This window comes from Phalacrocorax aristotelis, chromosome 1 (assembly GCF_949628215.1).
Source record: "Phalacrocorax aristotelis chromosome 1, bGulAri2.1, whole genome shotgun sequence".
Classification (NCBI taxonomy): Eukaryota; Metazoa; Chordata; class Aves; order Suliformes; family Phalacrocoracidae; genus Phalacrocorax; species Phalacrocorax aristotelis.
In genome coordinates, this window is record NC_134276.1 from 29,121,386 (window position 1) to 29,136,466 (window position 15,081).

General features: G+C 42.1%; 1 protein-coding gene across 1 annotated transcript in view; it reads right to left on the bottom strand.

Annotated features, from left to right (window-relative positions):
* Positions 1-3,272: 3,272 nt before the first annotated feature.
* LHFPL6 (LHFPL tetraspan subfamily member 6) overlaps positions 3,273-15,081 on the bottom strand; it is a 152,675-nt gene continuing 140,866 nt past the window's right edge. The window contains exon 4 of the mRNA XM_075085877.1: positions 3,273-4,366. Within this exon, the coding sequence (XP_074941978.1) occupies positions 4,248-4,366 (119 nt within the window). The 3' untranslated portion in view covers positions 3,273-4,247. The remainder of the gene's footprint in view (positions 4,367-15,081) is intronic.

A 15,081-nucleotide genomic window follows, 5' to 3' on the forward strand; every position in this document is an offset into this window, starting at 1 on the left:
ATGAGGGGCTCAGAGGGTCATGGCTCCTGGTCAGACCCTACCTGGATTCTTGCGGTAAGTGGGGTATCACAGGTCCAGCCTGAGACCTGTCCTGTTTAACGGCTTTATCAGTGACCTGGAAGAGGTGGAGGAGTGTGCTCTCATCAAGTTTGCAGATGACACCAGGCTGGGGGGGACAAGTCAATATACTGAGGGGTAGGGCTGCCTTTCAGAAGGACTGAGACAGGCTGGAGGAACGGGATGACAGAAACCTTATGTAATTCAACAGGACAAATGCCAAGTTCTGCACCTGTGAAGGAAGAAGCTCCTGCAGTGACATAGGCTGGGGGATCCCTGGCTGGGGAGTAGCTCTGCAGAAAGGACCTGGGGACAGTGAGCTGCACAGCAGCCAGCAGCACATGATGGGCAATGATGGGCAACAGCCTCCTGGGCTGCATTGATAGGAGCAGAGCCAGTGTACGGAAGCAAGTGATTGTCCTCCTCTAATCAGCACTTGTTAGACTGCATGTGGATACCACATCCAGTTTTTGGCCCCCTGGTCTAAGAAAGACACCAACAAATAGCAGCTGGTCCAGCAGAAATCACCAAGTTGGTTGGGGGCTGGAGCACTTGCCCCTGTGCAGGGATGCCAAGGATCAGGGCTTATTCAACCTGGTGAAAAGATGGCTTGTAGGGGGAAACAATAATCCAAGATCAGCCACACAGTACCTATTGGGAGGTGACAGAAGATGGAGATGAAGTCTTCTTAGTGATTCTTGGTGGGAGGATGAGAGACAGTGGTCATTAGTTGAACAAGAGATCAGTTATAAGGAAAGCTGTTTCCCCACAAGGACAGTCAGGCAGTGGCACAAGCTGCCCAGAGACATTGTGTACCTCCATCTTCAGGGGTTTTCAAGGCCAGATGAGATAAAACCCTGAGCAACCTGTTGTGGCCTCATGACTGAACGTGCCTTGGGCAGGAGGCTGGACTACAGACCTCCTGAGGTCCCTTCCCACCTGAATTATCCTTTAGTCCTAAGGTAGCTTCTGATAATGATCAGTCTGTGGCCATACAATTTGTTTCTATATAGCTCCTGTATTAGTTAGGAGTGACAGATGAGACTTGCTGCTCACAGAGTATTTGCTGGAAGTGGACTGCTACTTCTGACATCTGCGTTGTCAGAGAACTCCAGAATACAGGGAGATCTAGACTTAGGAAGTGTCTAGTCACCAAAAGAGTGAGATTTTTTAAACTTCGCAATGTAGTTGTATGGGGAAAACTAATTAAATAGTTTTAAAATAGAGATTAATAAATTTATGAACAGGATTATGTGATACGATTGCCAGCAATGGCAGGGACAGAATTCCTAGGAGCTTATGCAAGCTTACATATTTTGTTTTGACAAATGCAAGGCCAAGCTCCTCATCTTCAAGAATAAATAAATGGAAAATTAAACACAGTAAATATTGTAAATATTTCATTGACACTTCATACTGTGAAATTGAAAGCAATCTTTTGTCCAGTTCGAAGTTATTAGAGTTTGTAGCTGTGAGGCTGGATAACCATGATAATAAACAGTATTTATACTCTAGTGCAAAATGAATATCAGAACAAAAATGCACAAATATGGACAAACCTAATTAAGCTGTGATTGGTTTATTCATATCACAGCAGCTGAAGGCTATATGATAAACAGCTACAAAGCAGGTGCAGCATATATCATTGGCTTGATTATTAAAAACTGGCACTTATTCAATTCCAAATTAAAAGAAGGAGATTTTATACAAATTTAGAGGAAGTCGGTCATGCTATGACTGTATTGTATCATAACAAAAACCTAATTTTCTTCATGAAGTAATTGCATAGTTCCAGTTTGTCACGATAAATCAAGCCCAAATCAGAGCACAGGAAGATCTAAAAAAAGTTTAAAAGTTCTCCATTATACACGTGCCAGAATATAATCTGTGGAGGGTAAAATTTAGAATAGTAATACTTATTTTTTTATAACCAAGTCACTGAAACTTTATACAGCAAACTGCAGTTTCAGTGGAAGGAAAGGCATATTTCCACAGTAGCATGCATACTGAACAAAGGCAGCATTCTTCTATTGAAATACCTACCAAAGATCTTACTGGAGCCAGGGGAACCAGAGCCAGAGTTGTGTTTTTATCTCCTTTGGTTTTAATAAAGCAGCTGTCCACAACCCTAACAGGCTTATTCATTCTTACTGTGAGGGTATATGGAATGCCACTGACCTCCCGCAGCAGGTTTGGGTATGGTCCTCAGCATTCACGAGAAGGGACGAGCCCTGAAACCTGGAAGCAGGAGTGAAGAGCTCCATGTCCTGTTGCTGCTGGTGCCACTGAAAGAGCACGCAGGGAGGCAAGCCCACATGGCATGGTTGCTTTGCTACTCAGCAGACGTGCAGTCAGATGTGATAGGGCTATTATGGGCTAATCTGGGAGGGGTAAAGTACAATTTTGTTTGCACTGCACAGCACAATGAAGTGAATAAATAGTGCTTAGCCTATAATGAAACGAAATAAAATTCAGTTCTGCGATATCAGGATTGATCACTGTAAACTGACATTGCTATTTCCACATAGCTCCAAAAAGCCACCCAGCGTAATGTACAAAGCAACTGCACGATTTCAGAGTTGCAATGCCTACCAGTGTTATTAACCAGCAGAACCACAACTAGAGCATAGACAGTAACTTAGAAATACGTGACAGAAATATCATGTTGGGAAAACAAGAGCAGAAAAACAGATTTGAATGGGAATAACATCAATTAATGTCATGACTGAAAACCCCTTACAAGTCCCCATGCTCTAAGTTCACAGTGTTTTTCTTAAAGAAAAGAAAAGATTGGTTTTGAGTTTTGTGTGTGCATTGCCAGTGCCTTGTGCTGGGTGTACTGCCTGGTAGGCATTTGATCAGTGTCGATGCTATTAAGAAAGTAAGGTCTTGTTTCAGTTGCCTAAACAGGGATATGCAGCGCTCTGTGTGTGAGACACTGAGCCTGCAGCAGCCAGGCCAGAATGAGGAAGATCTCCCTGAAGTCCTAAAGGACACCTGACAACATCAGGGAAAAATGTGTGATATGCTAGAATGGCTCTGGTGACAATGGCTGTCTATCCTCAGGCAACGTAACGAAACCCTAAATATATGTGTTTTACAGAGAAAAAAAGATACAGCATCGTTATAGAAGTTATGATTATTTCTGAGGATTTTTCCAATGGGGATCTGGGAAAGGAACTTTTTCATCTAGTGACACAACAAGGCATTGCAAATATTGATCAAGGAAAAATTTATTTACAGAGATTTTTCAAATACAAACATAAAATAGCACATATTATATATATATTTTTTACAAAAATGAATATTGAAATAATAAACATGGTACAGCACAATACAACATCAATGAGCTAAACATAACAGCAACAGAAATCTATGTCTGGAAGAAGTTTCCTGTTAGTCGTACGTAACCAACAGAACTCTACAGTACCATGAGTGGAATTTCCAATGGACAGAAAAACGTCCATTTACTGCACTTCATAAAAGTACTATAGGGAAAGGCTACATATGCCAAGTAATTATGTTGCGATTTTGTAATAATGCTGAAAACACAGAGGCTTAATAAAAGTCATATAGGGCTGAATAAGCAGTGGCTAAATGTTTGGGGAAGAAAAATGTGTAGAGAATATACAAAATACTGATAAAGTGGCTTATTGGTCCTTTTATTAAGTTTAATGTATAGATTAAAAAGTGTTGCAACACTGAATTTTAAACCACCAGAGAGAAGTAAAAGAAAAAAGGAAAAGAAAGAAGAATCGCACCAAAAAAAGTTTCCTCTCTGCTCATTTTGTGCCATGGTCAACATCTGTGCGTGCATATGTGCTTTTGGGAGCACCGTGCCGAGGGGCTGCCAGGTGCTATCCCAGCCCCCCAGCACCGCTGTCCCCTCACCAACCTCTCAATTAATCGGTGCACACAGAATTTCACCATTTGCCAAAGCCGATTTTTCCTTGCTTATATTTTTGTGGAGCAGACCACAGCTGGGCTTAGGTCAGAAAGGCCATCCCTGCCCAGTCCAGCCAGGTGTTTTTGCACCACCATTTACCCCCCTACCCTCTTTGGGGCACCGCTGTCCAACCCAAACCTGCTCCAGAGAGAAAGCACTTAAAAATTTCTTGTTCATCGTCATTATCCAGAAGATGTCGGCAAGCGTCTCAGGTGCCTGGCAGTGCCCGCACCCCGGGGCCAGCTCAGTACGGGTATTGCTTCTGCTTCTTGCCCGAGAAGCAGGCCAGCCAGGTGCACACCAGCATGGCCGCCGCTGCGCCCCCGCCCGTGCAGTAGTAGGCCCAGCCGATGTGGCAGGTCCCTGCAAGGGAAACAGAGCAACACGGCAAAGTGTTAGCTGGGGGAGGAAGCACCTTCTTCTATCACCCAGGAAAAAAACCCTACATTTTCTAGATTTCCACCCACTTGTACATCCACCTCAGACAGGGAATGCGAGGCATAATTCAAGCAATTAGAGAAACCAAGCTGTTTAAATGGCTCCCCTTAATTTTCTATAGCGGTTCAGCAGACAGGCCTCCGAGCTCACTTGGTTGGCCAGTTGCTGTTTTCCACACAGGGGGAAATGCCACCTGAGAGCCAAAGCAGAGGCTGCTGGCACTGTGAGCACACCAGCCATGGGGCAGGCGCCCCTCTGCCCGCCCAGCCCAGGGAGCGCCCGTGGCACCGCTCTCTGCAGTGGCTGCAGTCGGAAAAGGGTTTTTCCCACCCTTCTTTTTCTTCTCCTTCTCCAGGCAGCATCTGAGGACATTTTGATTATTTTTGACTGAGATTTTGAAGGTTTGCATGTAACATGGGCCAGGGTCTGCTCCCTTCAGAAAAGCTGGGTGGGTCCACCTCTGCCACCTCAGTGACAGGCTTGAAACTGGACCCAGCTGCAAGCTGCTGGGTGACTATAACCCAGGACACGGCTGCAGGGAACCCGTTCACATTCCCCTCTTACAGGCATCAGTCCTGACCAGAAGAGTCCCGGTGGCAAAAGATCATGGTGTTGGGGTCCACCTGCATGAGGGCTGTTGTAGGAATGGAGTCCATGAATACAAAAATAGAGAAATTTACCTATCCCCACCCAAGGTCACAACTCATTGTTTAAAACTTCACTGATCTTTTGTCTAATGTGTTTGATATAGTGTCATAATATGGCCTTGAATATATTTAATGGCCACAGTATCTTTATACAGCCAAACTCATCACCAGTGAATGGTGTTGGGGAATCTCATGGTGGACCATAAAGCAATTCCTCCCTTTCCAGGCACTACTGTGCCTGCAGTAGAGGAGGAGATCAGGAAAACAGCAGCTGCAGCAGGGAGGAAGCATCCTGACAGAGATCTCTGAAAGCAAGGAGATGGCTGCTGTCACTCCTCAGGATTTCAGCCCACCTCAAAAGTAATTTTCACCTGCACTGCATCGTCTTGGTTATTTTGATTTTGAGTTGGTTATTTTGATTTTGAGTGCTTGGGACTCATTACAACTGAGGTTCTCCTTGTGTCACCATCCTGGGTGATATCACCCTGCTTTAAACAGTGAGTGCTCTCAGTAAGGCACAAGCAGTAATACGTCACTTCCTTCCTACTCTCTGGAAGAAGCAGCAGAAACCGTTTTCCCCTCCAGAGAACAGAAGGCAGCAACAGAGTTTCCATCTAGAAAGACAGAGCTGAAACAGGTGGCATGTCCATACCCTGTCCCAATGGCATCCTTGAGGGCCAGGCTTCTGGTTCAGGCAATTATCAGTTTGGCTAATCCTGTCTTAAGCACAAGACACACAAGATGTCTGTACATCATAACATGTCCAAAGCATGAGCACGCCTCAGGGCAGACAGCACATCCATTGACTGTCTGAAGGATATTGTCAGGCCAGCTTTCCAAGGAGATGTTAGTGGGAGACAACACTTATGCTCTTGGTCACTCTGAACATCTCAGGTTGACACCACAGCAGGAAGCACAGTACTTGTTTCATTTTTTCTTCATAACCCTCAAAACTTTTTATTTAAAAAATGTCCAATGAAACAAAGATCTTGATGTGACCAGAAGACTTGAGGAGCTGTAGCCTTGGCTTGAGCTCATTAGCCCCTCTCCTGCTGGAGCAGAGAGAGATTTACTTGGTTTTGTAATCTGGTTATACTCTGTAGATCAATACCATTCTTGGCCTCATTACAGAAGACCACACAGAGAGTCTGACTTCCTAAAGAGAAGACCATCAGAAACCATGGAGAGCCGCCAAGTGCCTGGCAATGTCACTGATGCTGATCCTTGCCTAATTGCACAGCAGCCCCTGGAGAGACCTGTCTCTGGACCATCTACTGCTTTGCGTATGAACACATGCTGTCTATAGTTTCTGCCGGGAATTTCAAAACCAGACTTAAGCATACACCAGATGTCCAAATCCACTGGATTGCTTTGAAAATGACCACATTTATACCAGGGTGGGGGGTACTAAAGCCTTTCTTGTGATAAGATAAACTCCATCTGACGGGTCTCTTCAAATTGCTAAGTATTCCTAAACCTACTAGAGAACTGTAGTTGCAGCTTGAAAAAGTAAATCTTTCTCATCACGATGTTTCTGGGTGGCAAAAATAAATGTCAAAATCATATAATCATAGAATGTCCTGAGTTGGAAGGACCCACAAGGACCATTGAGCCCAACTCCTTTCCGTACACAGGACAGCCGCAAAATTCACACCATATCCTGAGGGTGTTGTCCAAGTGCTTCTTTGCTACTTCAAAAAGAGTTTAAAGATTCACCTGGTAGTGCTGCCCAAAGTTTGACCTAAGTGGGGTAGAATGAAGTAAATTTGAACTTTTGCATAGTGTGATTTCAACTTTCGTGCCTTGGCAATGGGAGAGGGGGACAGTGTACCTGATACATATTAAGAATTAACTGTTCAATCAGTGTCAGAGACGTGCTCAACAGCTAAAACATGCACATTCAGTCTTGGCTGAAGAGAATAACATTTATTTCTCTGTACAATGCTCCATTTGCCCCAAGGACCACTGCCCTACTTAATGCTCTGGGGCATGGCAGGCAGCCTCTTGATCTAACAAATGCAATGTAGTTCACAAGTGTGAGTTGGGTCAAGATGAACAAATGAAAGAATGGAAGAGTGCAGGGGAACGGATGAAAGAGCTGGGAGCCTGACCTTACAGCAACAATAACACAGCAATAAACCTGGCCATTATTTCCAGCCTGTGTCAGGAGCAGTGGGAGGCCTCAGATAAAATAGCTTGATCTGTACTTGGATGATGCTGAGCAGAACAGCATTTCAAGCTATTGTGCTGCAGAGCCTGCAGCGGGGAAGGTGTCTGAGGGTATAGGACTTCGCTATAGTTTTCACTGTAAATATAGGTAAGCCCTCAGTCCATAGCTAAGTATAGCTATACGGCCAGAGAGAATCCATCTCAAAGGTACCTGTTGAAATGAATGATTGCCCACGCTGCATAGCCACATGTCAAAATGGAACAATGCTACCCCTGTAGCAATATAATCCTATATTACATAAGGAAAAAAAAATATTTTTGAGTTAATGTTTCTGCTCTAGTGCTCTCATTTTACTACATGTATGAGCTATTTTAATCCATTGCACCCTGAAGAAATATTGTTTATTGTCAATAATTGGGTAATTTATTTGCAGTTTAAATTGTAAAATTTCTTCTACTTCACTTTGATATTGAACATTCATTTTAAAGGGAGCATGAAGCTTTATAAAAAACAGGGTTGATGAGTAATTAAATGTAACACCAAATGAAAAGAAATCCACCTATAGAAATGTTATATGTCAGAGAAGATAGACTTTGCTTTCTAGCTTTATATTTTTATATTACAATAATAGATACCATAGAAGGACCCTTTCTCACGTTCAAATTTTATTGCACTGACATCAGTGGGACTAGTAATGTATTCAGAGGTAAGTAAATGGTTAAGGGCTTTGCAGAACTGGGGCTTAAATTCAGCCATCAAATAGAAGAGTTTGCTTTCATGGAGCCCATTGTATAAAACATTAGAAATATTGTACTGAAGTTTCCCATTTCTTTAAATGTCACCTCATTAAGACCACCTCATTACTTGATAGAATTAAAACAATTAGTGAAAGCATGTTAATTTTCACACACACACAGAGACAGAAAAGCTGTTGTTTTCCTCAAGGATGCACAGGAATAGATAGATACAGGCAGAAGTATGCCAGTCCATTGGGGGCGTGGAGGTGCATGCAGGAATGTGTACATGTTCTTGCTCATAAGATGGGCTGCATCTGATTTCATGCCAAAGTAAATTCCCCAGCAGCTGAAGTACTCTTCCAGCTGATAGAGATGACATGCATCACAGCAGCTTCCTTCTCTGCACAGAACTGGTGTTTCTTTTAACAAGTCAGTCTTTACCTGACAGGTCAGTATGGAGGGAGAAGCTGTGGCTTCAGCCTTTTGTTAGTTCTGGATTCTTTCTTTGGGTTGTTTTTGGTTTTTTTTTGTAAAGGAGAGCATAAATAATTAGAACTCTTGGTTGCTCAGTGAAGTAGGAGTGTCCAAGTTGGCTCAGGTAAATTTGAAGCCAGCCATTAAGAACTTTGTTTTTACATTTGTTTTACTGGGATTGGCAGCAAGAGAGTGTCAGGATGAACTCTGAAATCATGGAATAACAGACCTTGCAGCTATAGGGCTGGATGGCCATTTTCCAAGCAAATGAAAGAAGAGTTGAAACATCACACTCCTCTCTTTTGCAAAAGTGTTGAAAGAAATTGAAAGAAATCCAGTCCCCAATGACAAAGGACAAAAGCAAGGTGAGTGAGGAGTCTATCAAAAGAAGATTCAGCAGAAAAGAGTCCCATAAAACATAAGACAATATTTGCTAAATCAAAAGGAATCAAAGAATATGGAAGGGTAGTTTTGCAGTGATGGACTGGCTTATTAAAAAACTTTTCCATGCCTTTTGCTGGTTTCTAACATGCTCTTTAAGGCCACGATATGTGTTCCCCACATATGTAAGGCAATATATAAGGCAAATAAAGATTAAGACATATTTGGGAGTGAGTGAAATTTGGCATCACAAAATCTGCGGATACTTGATCTACTCTGGAGCTCTGCCAGGATCCAGTTGCCAAAAAAGAATTTTGCTAGGATTTCTACTCATGATGTCTTATAAATAATTATCACATAGAGTCATCAAGGTCCTGGAAATAACATATGATTTTCATCTAAAATAACCAATAATTGACACATATGAAAAAACATCCAGAATATGAAAGGGTATTAGATGCAAACCTGTTAATCACAAGACTTAGTATCTTAAATATTTGTACCTTCTTTGCTGTTACTGTTAAGACTATCCTGGGCTTGCAGCCTGGAGTATTTGGCAAACTCTAATCATTTAACCTTAAGTACAGCCTATTTTCCAAGATGATGGAAAAAAGGTTTCAGAATTAGCTGGGCTGAAGAATACAAATGATATACCTTCAGAAAAAAAACCCTACAATACCTACTTGCAAAAAGTTCTGCAGGAACTCTAATTAACAGCTTCACATTAGAGTCCAGTACTACAGGGAATGTGAACTCATGTAATCAATCAAGGTGTTGGAAAAGTAATCAGAGAAAAAAGTAAGGAGTGTGTTGTTAAGGGATATACAGGGATTTGGAGACATGAAAGCCACAAATGAATGTAAAAGATAATCAGCTAATTAATAAGAAGGCACAATTATTTTGAAACAAAGCCAAGAGAAATCAAATAGCTAAAGATTTTTTTTCTTTACATAGTTATAATGAAAGCCATCATGTGAAATCAGCTACAAAAGCAGGAAAAGAAGTTAAAACTTGGAATGCATCCAGGAAGGATTAAAGTAGTTATGTGAAACAAAGAAAGAACACTATATAAGGTAAAACTGCAGCCAAACAAATAGCTTGATATAAAATAATGAATTTAGTGGAGCTAGTTTCTTTGTCTGTTGCATGGATATGATTTTCTCAATGCATTTATATTTTTTAAAAATATATGATTTCTTATGCATGCACAGATCAAGATATTTTGTTACTTAGAAATGCTCAAATAAATTGTATGGGCATTTTGGTCTACAATTAAATGCATAAAATCTCATAAAGTTCAGAAGTGTAAAGGAAGTGGAAAAAGAAATGCCAACTTGAAATTCTTCAGTCATGCTGTATGCAGACACTCATTCATATGACCAAATCCTCCTTTTTTTTGAGGATCACATGATTTTGTTTAATCAAAGCCAAAATTTGCTGTAGGTGTGCATTTATCATGGAACAATGAAGGAGAAACCATTACCTTGTGTCAATTACAGTGCTTAAATTCCCAAGAGCAAATAGGTTATGTTCTGCTAATGAGGAGCTCTCCCAGCTTCCTGGAAGAAGTCAGCAGAAAGCTCACCTATTGCAGGAAGTGAAATTTATTTCACCTCTCTCTGGACATCCACAGTGTGGAGATCCACACTCAACTAGTCCCCCAGACCACCTCTGGACACAACAAGGAGAAAAAGTCATTTATAAAAGTGTGTCGCATTTCATCTTAAGGTAGACATCAAAGTAACACCTATTTTTCTCCCTTCAGCTATGAAGGTATTCCAAACAACAAGTTTAGCTTCCCTTTCAAGTAATAAAGAGCACCAGGTACTTGCTCCCAGGTGGTCTAAGTCCCTTGCTGGATGCTGCTGCTTGTCTCCATTGACTGCAGAGGATCCTTGCATGACCGTGTTCTAACTCTGGCAACAAAGTGCCTTATCTTAGACAGAATATATGTGGTCCTTGATATAGTCACCAAAGGCTTACAAAGATATAAGAATGGAAGTTATCTGGGTAGCACAAAAGAGGAAATGTTTCTTGATGAGACACTTTCTTTACTAGCATGTAGGCTGACTCATTCATTTATCTAAGAACTCAGGAGCTGCAGCTCAGGTACACTCATAAAGATTGTGCTCAGCCCTAGTCGAAAAAATGAACGGGTAAAATCTCTGAGCTGTCTGCAGAGGATCTGCAAACAAAAAACCTGGCTTTGTCAGATAGATTGCTCACAGAAAAATACAGCTTTGAAGTCATTGCCTTTAATAGGATTCTAATAAATTGTCCTACCCTCTAAATCCTTTTCTTGATCGTTTTGGCACTATATGTCAACACTCAGCCAGATGCTGAAATGATGCCACCTAAGGCCAATTAACTAGTTGACAAAGCTTTTTTATATTCACTGCTTTCTGTGGGGTTTTTATGTTGTTGTTTTAGTAACTGCACTGTTTGCTTTTAAAGTGCTTTAAAGATCATTTACTCTAATATTTCTACAGCAGAAGTAATTATGAAGTCAACGGTTCTCTTTAAGATATTTCAGGCCTTCTAAAAATGGCAAAGGGGAGCCTTAATAATAATGATCTTTGGAAACAAATATCGCTCAAAAGAGAAGTTTCTGGGAGCTTCTGAGGGCAATTCAGCTTCTTGTTTAGTTCGGTACGGAAGCCAGCCTTTTAAGTTGCTCTCCAGACAGACACTTTGGCCAGGAAAGCCCTTTCACAGTGGTTCACAGACGGATAGACCATCACACAAGTCAAGCAAAGGTATGCGTTTGGAGCCATCTGCTTTGGTTGCTGTTGCAGCTGGGCCCCCAGACCTCGGATGTCTCTGTTCATGACAGCTAGTGATGGAGCATGACAGCGGGAGAACACGAAACAACTGGAGAGGATCTAGGAGGACTTGCAGAAGAAACAGGGCAGGTGACTATTCCCAGCCTCTTAAGGATGGCTTTAACTCAAACAAGCACAGAATGCATTTCAGGGAGGCTGCGGTAGCAGCTGCCAGGTGGGTACGCAGGCACAGAGTGCTCATGGCCACACCTGAGCCATGCAAGCCTTTGCTGCCAGACCTGTGATTTTCACTGCCTTTAACAGCAAATAAAAGCACCAGGAAGCTCAAAGATAAGCCCTTAAGGTAGTTTCATACAGCAAACACCAAGCCATGTCTGTAGGATGCTTTTTAGCACAAATGATCACCCAGCAGAATGAAAAAGAGGCCCTATGTAGGAAATGTATGACACAAAAAGTATTCTCTCACAAAAAGGGGTAGGACATAAAAAATTCTGGAGTATTGATCATCCAGGGTGAGTCCTGACTGCCCAAACACACCATATCTCCTCACAGGAAGACGAAATTTATTTCTAAGTTGTTCAACTTAAAATTGGAGTTTATCTTAAATTTAGTGTCTTCATTCTTTCAGGTTAATAAGGTAAGTACATAACACCATTTCATACATCTGGTGGCAGGGAAGTGGCAGCCGGAGGCCAGATGAAGTTTTCTAGGGCACCTACAATGGCATGAGTCATCTATGTTTAGAAAAATAAATTATTCTAGATAAGCATTTCGCCGTTTGGGCTCTTAGGTATTAGTCTTGTAGTGCTGTTTCACCATATGCCAACTGAGGCTCAATTTTGCGAGTTAAACTGAGCATACCCTGTCCTCTCTGGGACCTTCTGTGGGATTTAGCTGCCTCCGCACCCATCACAACAGAAACAAGCATGCAACGACCAGGCAGTCTCTGCATGCACATCTAGGGAAATCAATGGCCTAAAATGAAGTCTCATATTGATTTTAGACATTCAAAACCAATGCTAATGTATTCACATGTATACACTCACATTGCCCTTTAAGAAAAAGAATATAAGTTCAGAAGATTTCTTCACACAGTTTAAGTTTTGCAAAATGTGGAAGTTTTTGCAAATGTCTGATGCAGTTTTCACTTTAATGCATACTCTCACCTCAGTGCAGACTCCCTCACTTTAGTGAATTTCCTGATGAACCCCTCATTTTTCAGGGTTATTCTTGTGTGGTACATTTAAAAATGAAAACAAAATTGTATCAGTGCCACTAGAGCTCAGCAAAACTGAATGTGTGCTATACGATATGCTATTAAGATGCTTGCTTTTGGGAAATTGCCTGCTAATTCCTTTTGCAGCCTATGGGATTGTGTACATCTGACTCACTTTCACACCCTTCAGTCAGCAGCTCTGCACTGCTATGCCACGTCAGTGCTGTCCTGAATGGGACCACAGGCAACTCCAGGGTGTAAATAATGCAGCCTAACAGTAACAGCTTGCATGTTGACATGAGATTAAGATGATTTTGATCCATCCTCAGACGTTTCGTAAAAGTGAAAGCCAGTCCCTTGGAGCACTGCTAGTTTATAACTCCACCTCTGGCATTAGCCTGGGCCAATTGGTAGAGTAAGGACTTTGACTTGCTCACTGGGCAAACAACTGCTAGTTTAAAACAAAAGCATCTCTTTTCTCTTGCCCCCATTTATTTATATTGCCCTACTTCCAGGAGCTACCACCTTAAAAACAGTGGCAGAAGACTGCTCCAGTTCATGGCCTGGTGTTCTGGTGGGAACTCTGCTCCATCCGTGACCCGAGATGGAATACCGCAATAGGGAGCGGGGCCCCAAGACCTCCCTGCAGATCCTGCTGACTGCCAGGGAGCTGGGAACCACAAACAGAGCAACACGGCAGAGACCTGTCACAGCCTTAACCACCCAACAAGATTTGCCAGAGGTCATTTGTCAAAGTCCTAATCTATCACTGCGCTTTTTTTCATGATGGCAAAACCAGTTTGCTAGAGAAGAGCAGACAGCAGGCCCCTCTACAGGTGTATCAGTCTGTCTGTCTATTTATGGAGGTTACTCCCCACCCTCACTAGCAAAACAGCTTATCTACTGAATGCAATTTAATCAAGAAATGAGGTTGTCCTTGGCAGGGTATCTTCAGTTGAAGAACAATTCCTCTTTGTAGAGATTGAGTTGTACAAACACTTCCATTTGATAGAAAAACCTTAGCCCAATTAAATACATAAATGTTTAAGTAAACCCTTTGGACATGGTTCACTTAATAAAAAACAAATAAATATCCAATTTTAAAGAGAGCAGCAAATTGCTGGGCATTGCACAATGTCAGCTCAGGTTTTCTAGAAAAGAATACCCAAATCCACTTATACGTAAATTAAACGCATGGTTATTTTTCCTCCAGCCTTTTTAAATATTGCTTTGGAACGTACACAGAAATATGTGTGTTTGGCGGGGGTGGAGGGAGGAGGTCCCCTCTTCACAATATGGGCTATCTCAGCACTATTTGGAGTGCCTATTAGTCTAATGCCTTTTTAGAGTGCCTGAAGACATGAAGAAGCACTTCTTATCTAGCACACCCACTAAGGATTAGGCTTTTTTTATGGGTTCTTAGCATTGCTATTTATTTACTCTATCTAGTTACGAGCATGTTACAGGGAGTGGGGGTTTGTCTTGTTTTGGTAAAACAAAAATTTTCATTTAATTGCTAGTTCTGGAATATTTCTGGTTAACATTACATTTCACAATGCACAATTCAGCTGCTTCTCAAGGGAGTTCTTGCAGTCCCTCCTCTGCACCTGCATCTTGTCTTTCCCATCCTCCTGTAAGGTAGGTTGCAGCTCCTGGGTTATCTTTTCTACCTCCAACCTCAACCATTTTTTCACCTCACCTTTTGCAAGTCCAGAATGAATCTCACTCACCACTGAACCTCCACGTTTGCTGGCTCTATGCTCAAACCTGGTGTGCTTTAACACTCCTTTCCTAACCACACATACAAGTTCCCTGTGGCCCAAGCTGCAACAGTTGCTCTGCCGTGCTTGAAAACGAGTCTGAATGCTGTCTGCTGATCAGCATCCCTTTGAACACCCTCTCCTTTGACAGTGGCTCCATGCACTGAATTAGGCTTTCAGTGCCATCCCCGCCAGCACCCACAGCAGCAAGAGGTGCAGGACCAGCACTCCCACCACCACCATTCCTCCCATCAGCAAATGAGCGCAGGGATCACAGCAGCTCAGCTTTTCTGAGGGCAGGTTTTGAATGCAGCATGTATATATGTGGTTCTTGAGACAACTCATTGCACAGACTCAGGAATAGAAAGTGTATCATTGCGGCTTAATAAAATTAAATATTCAAATGAAAGCAATATTTACTTAATCTCACTAAGTCTCAAGGCAAATTTAAATTTTTGAAACATCATTTTTG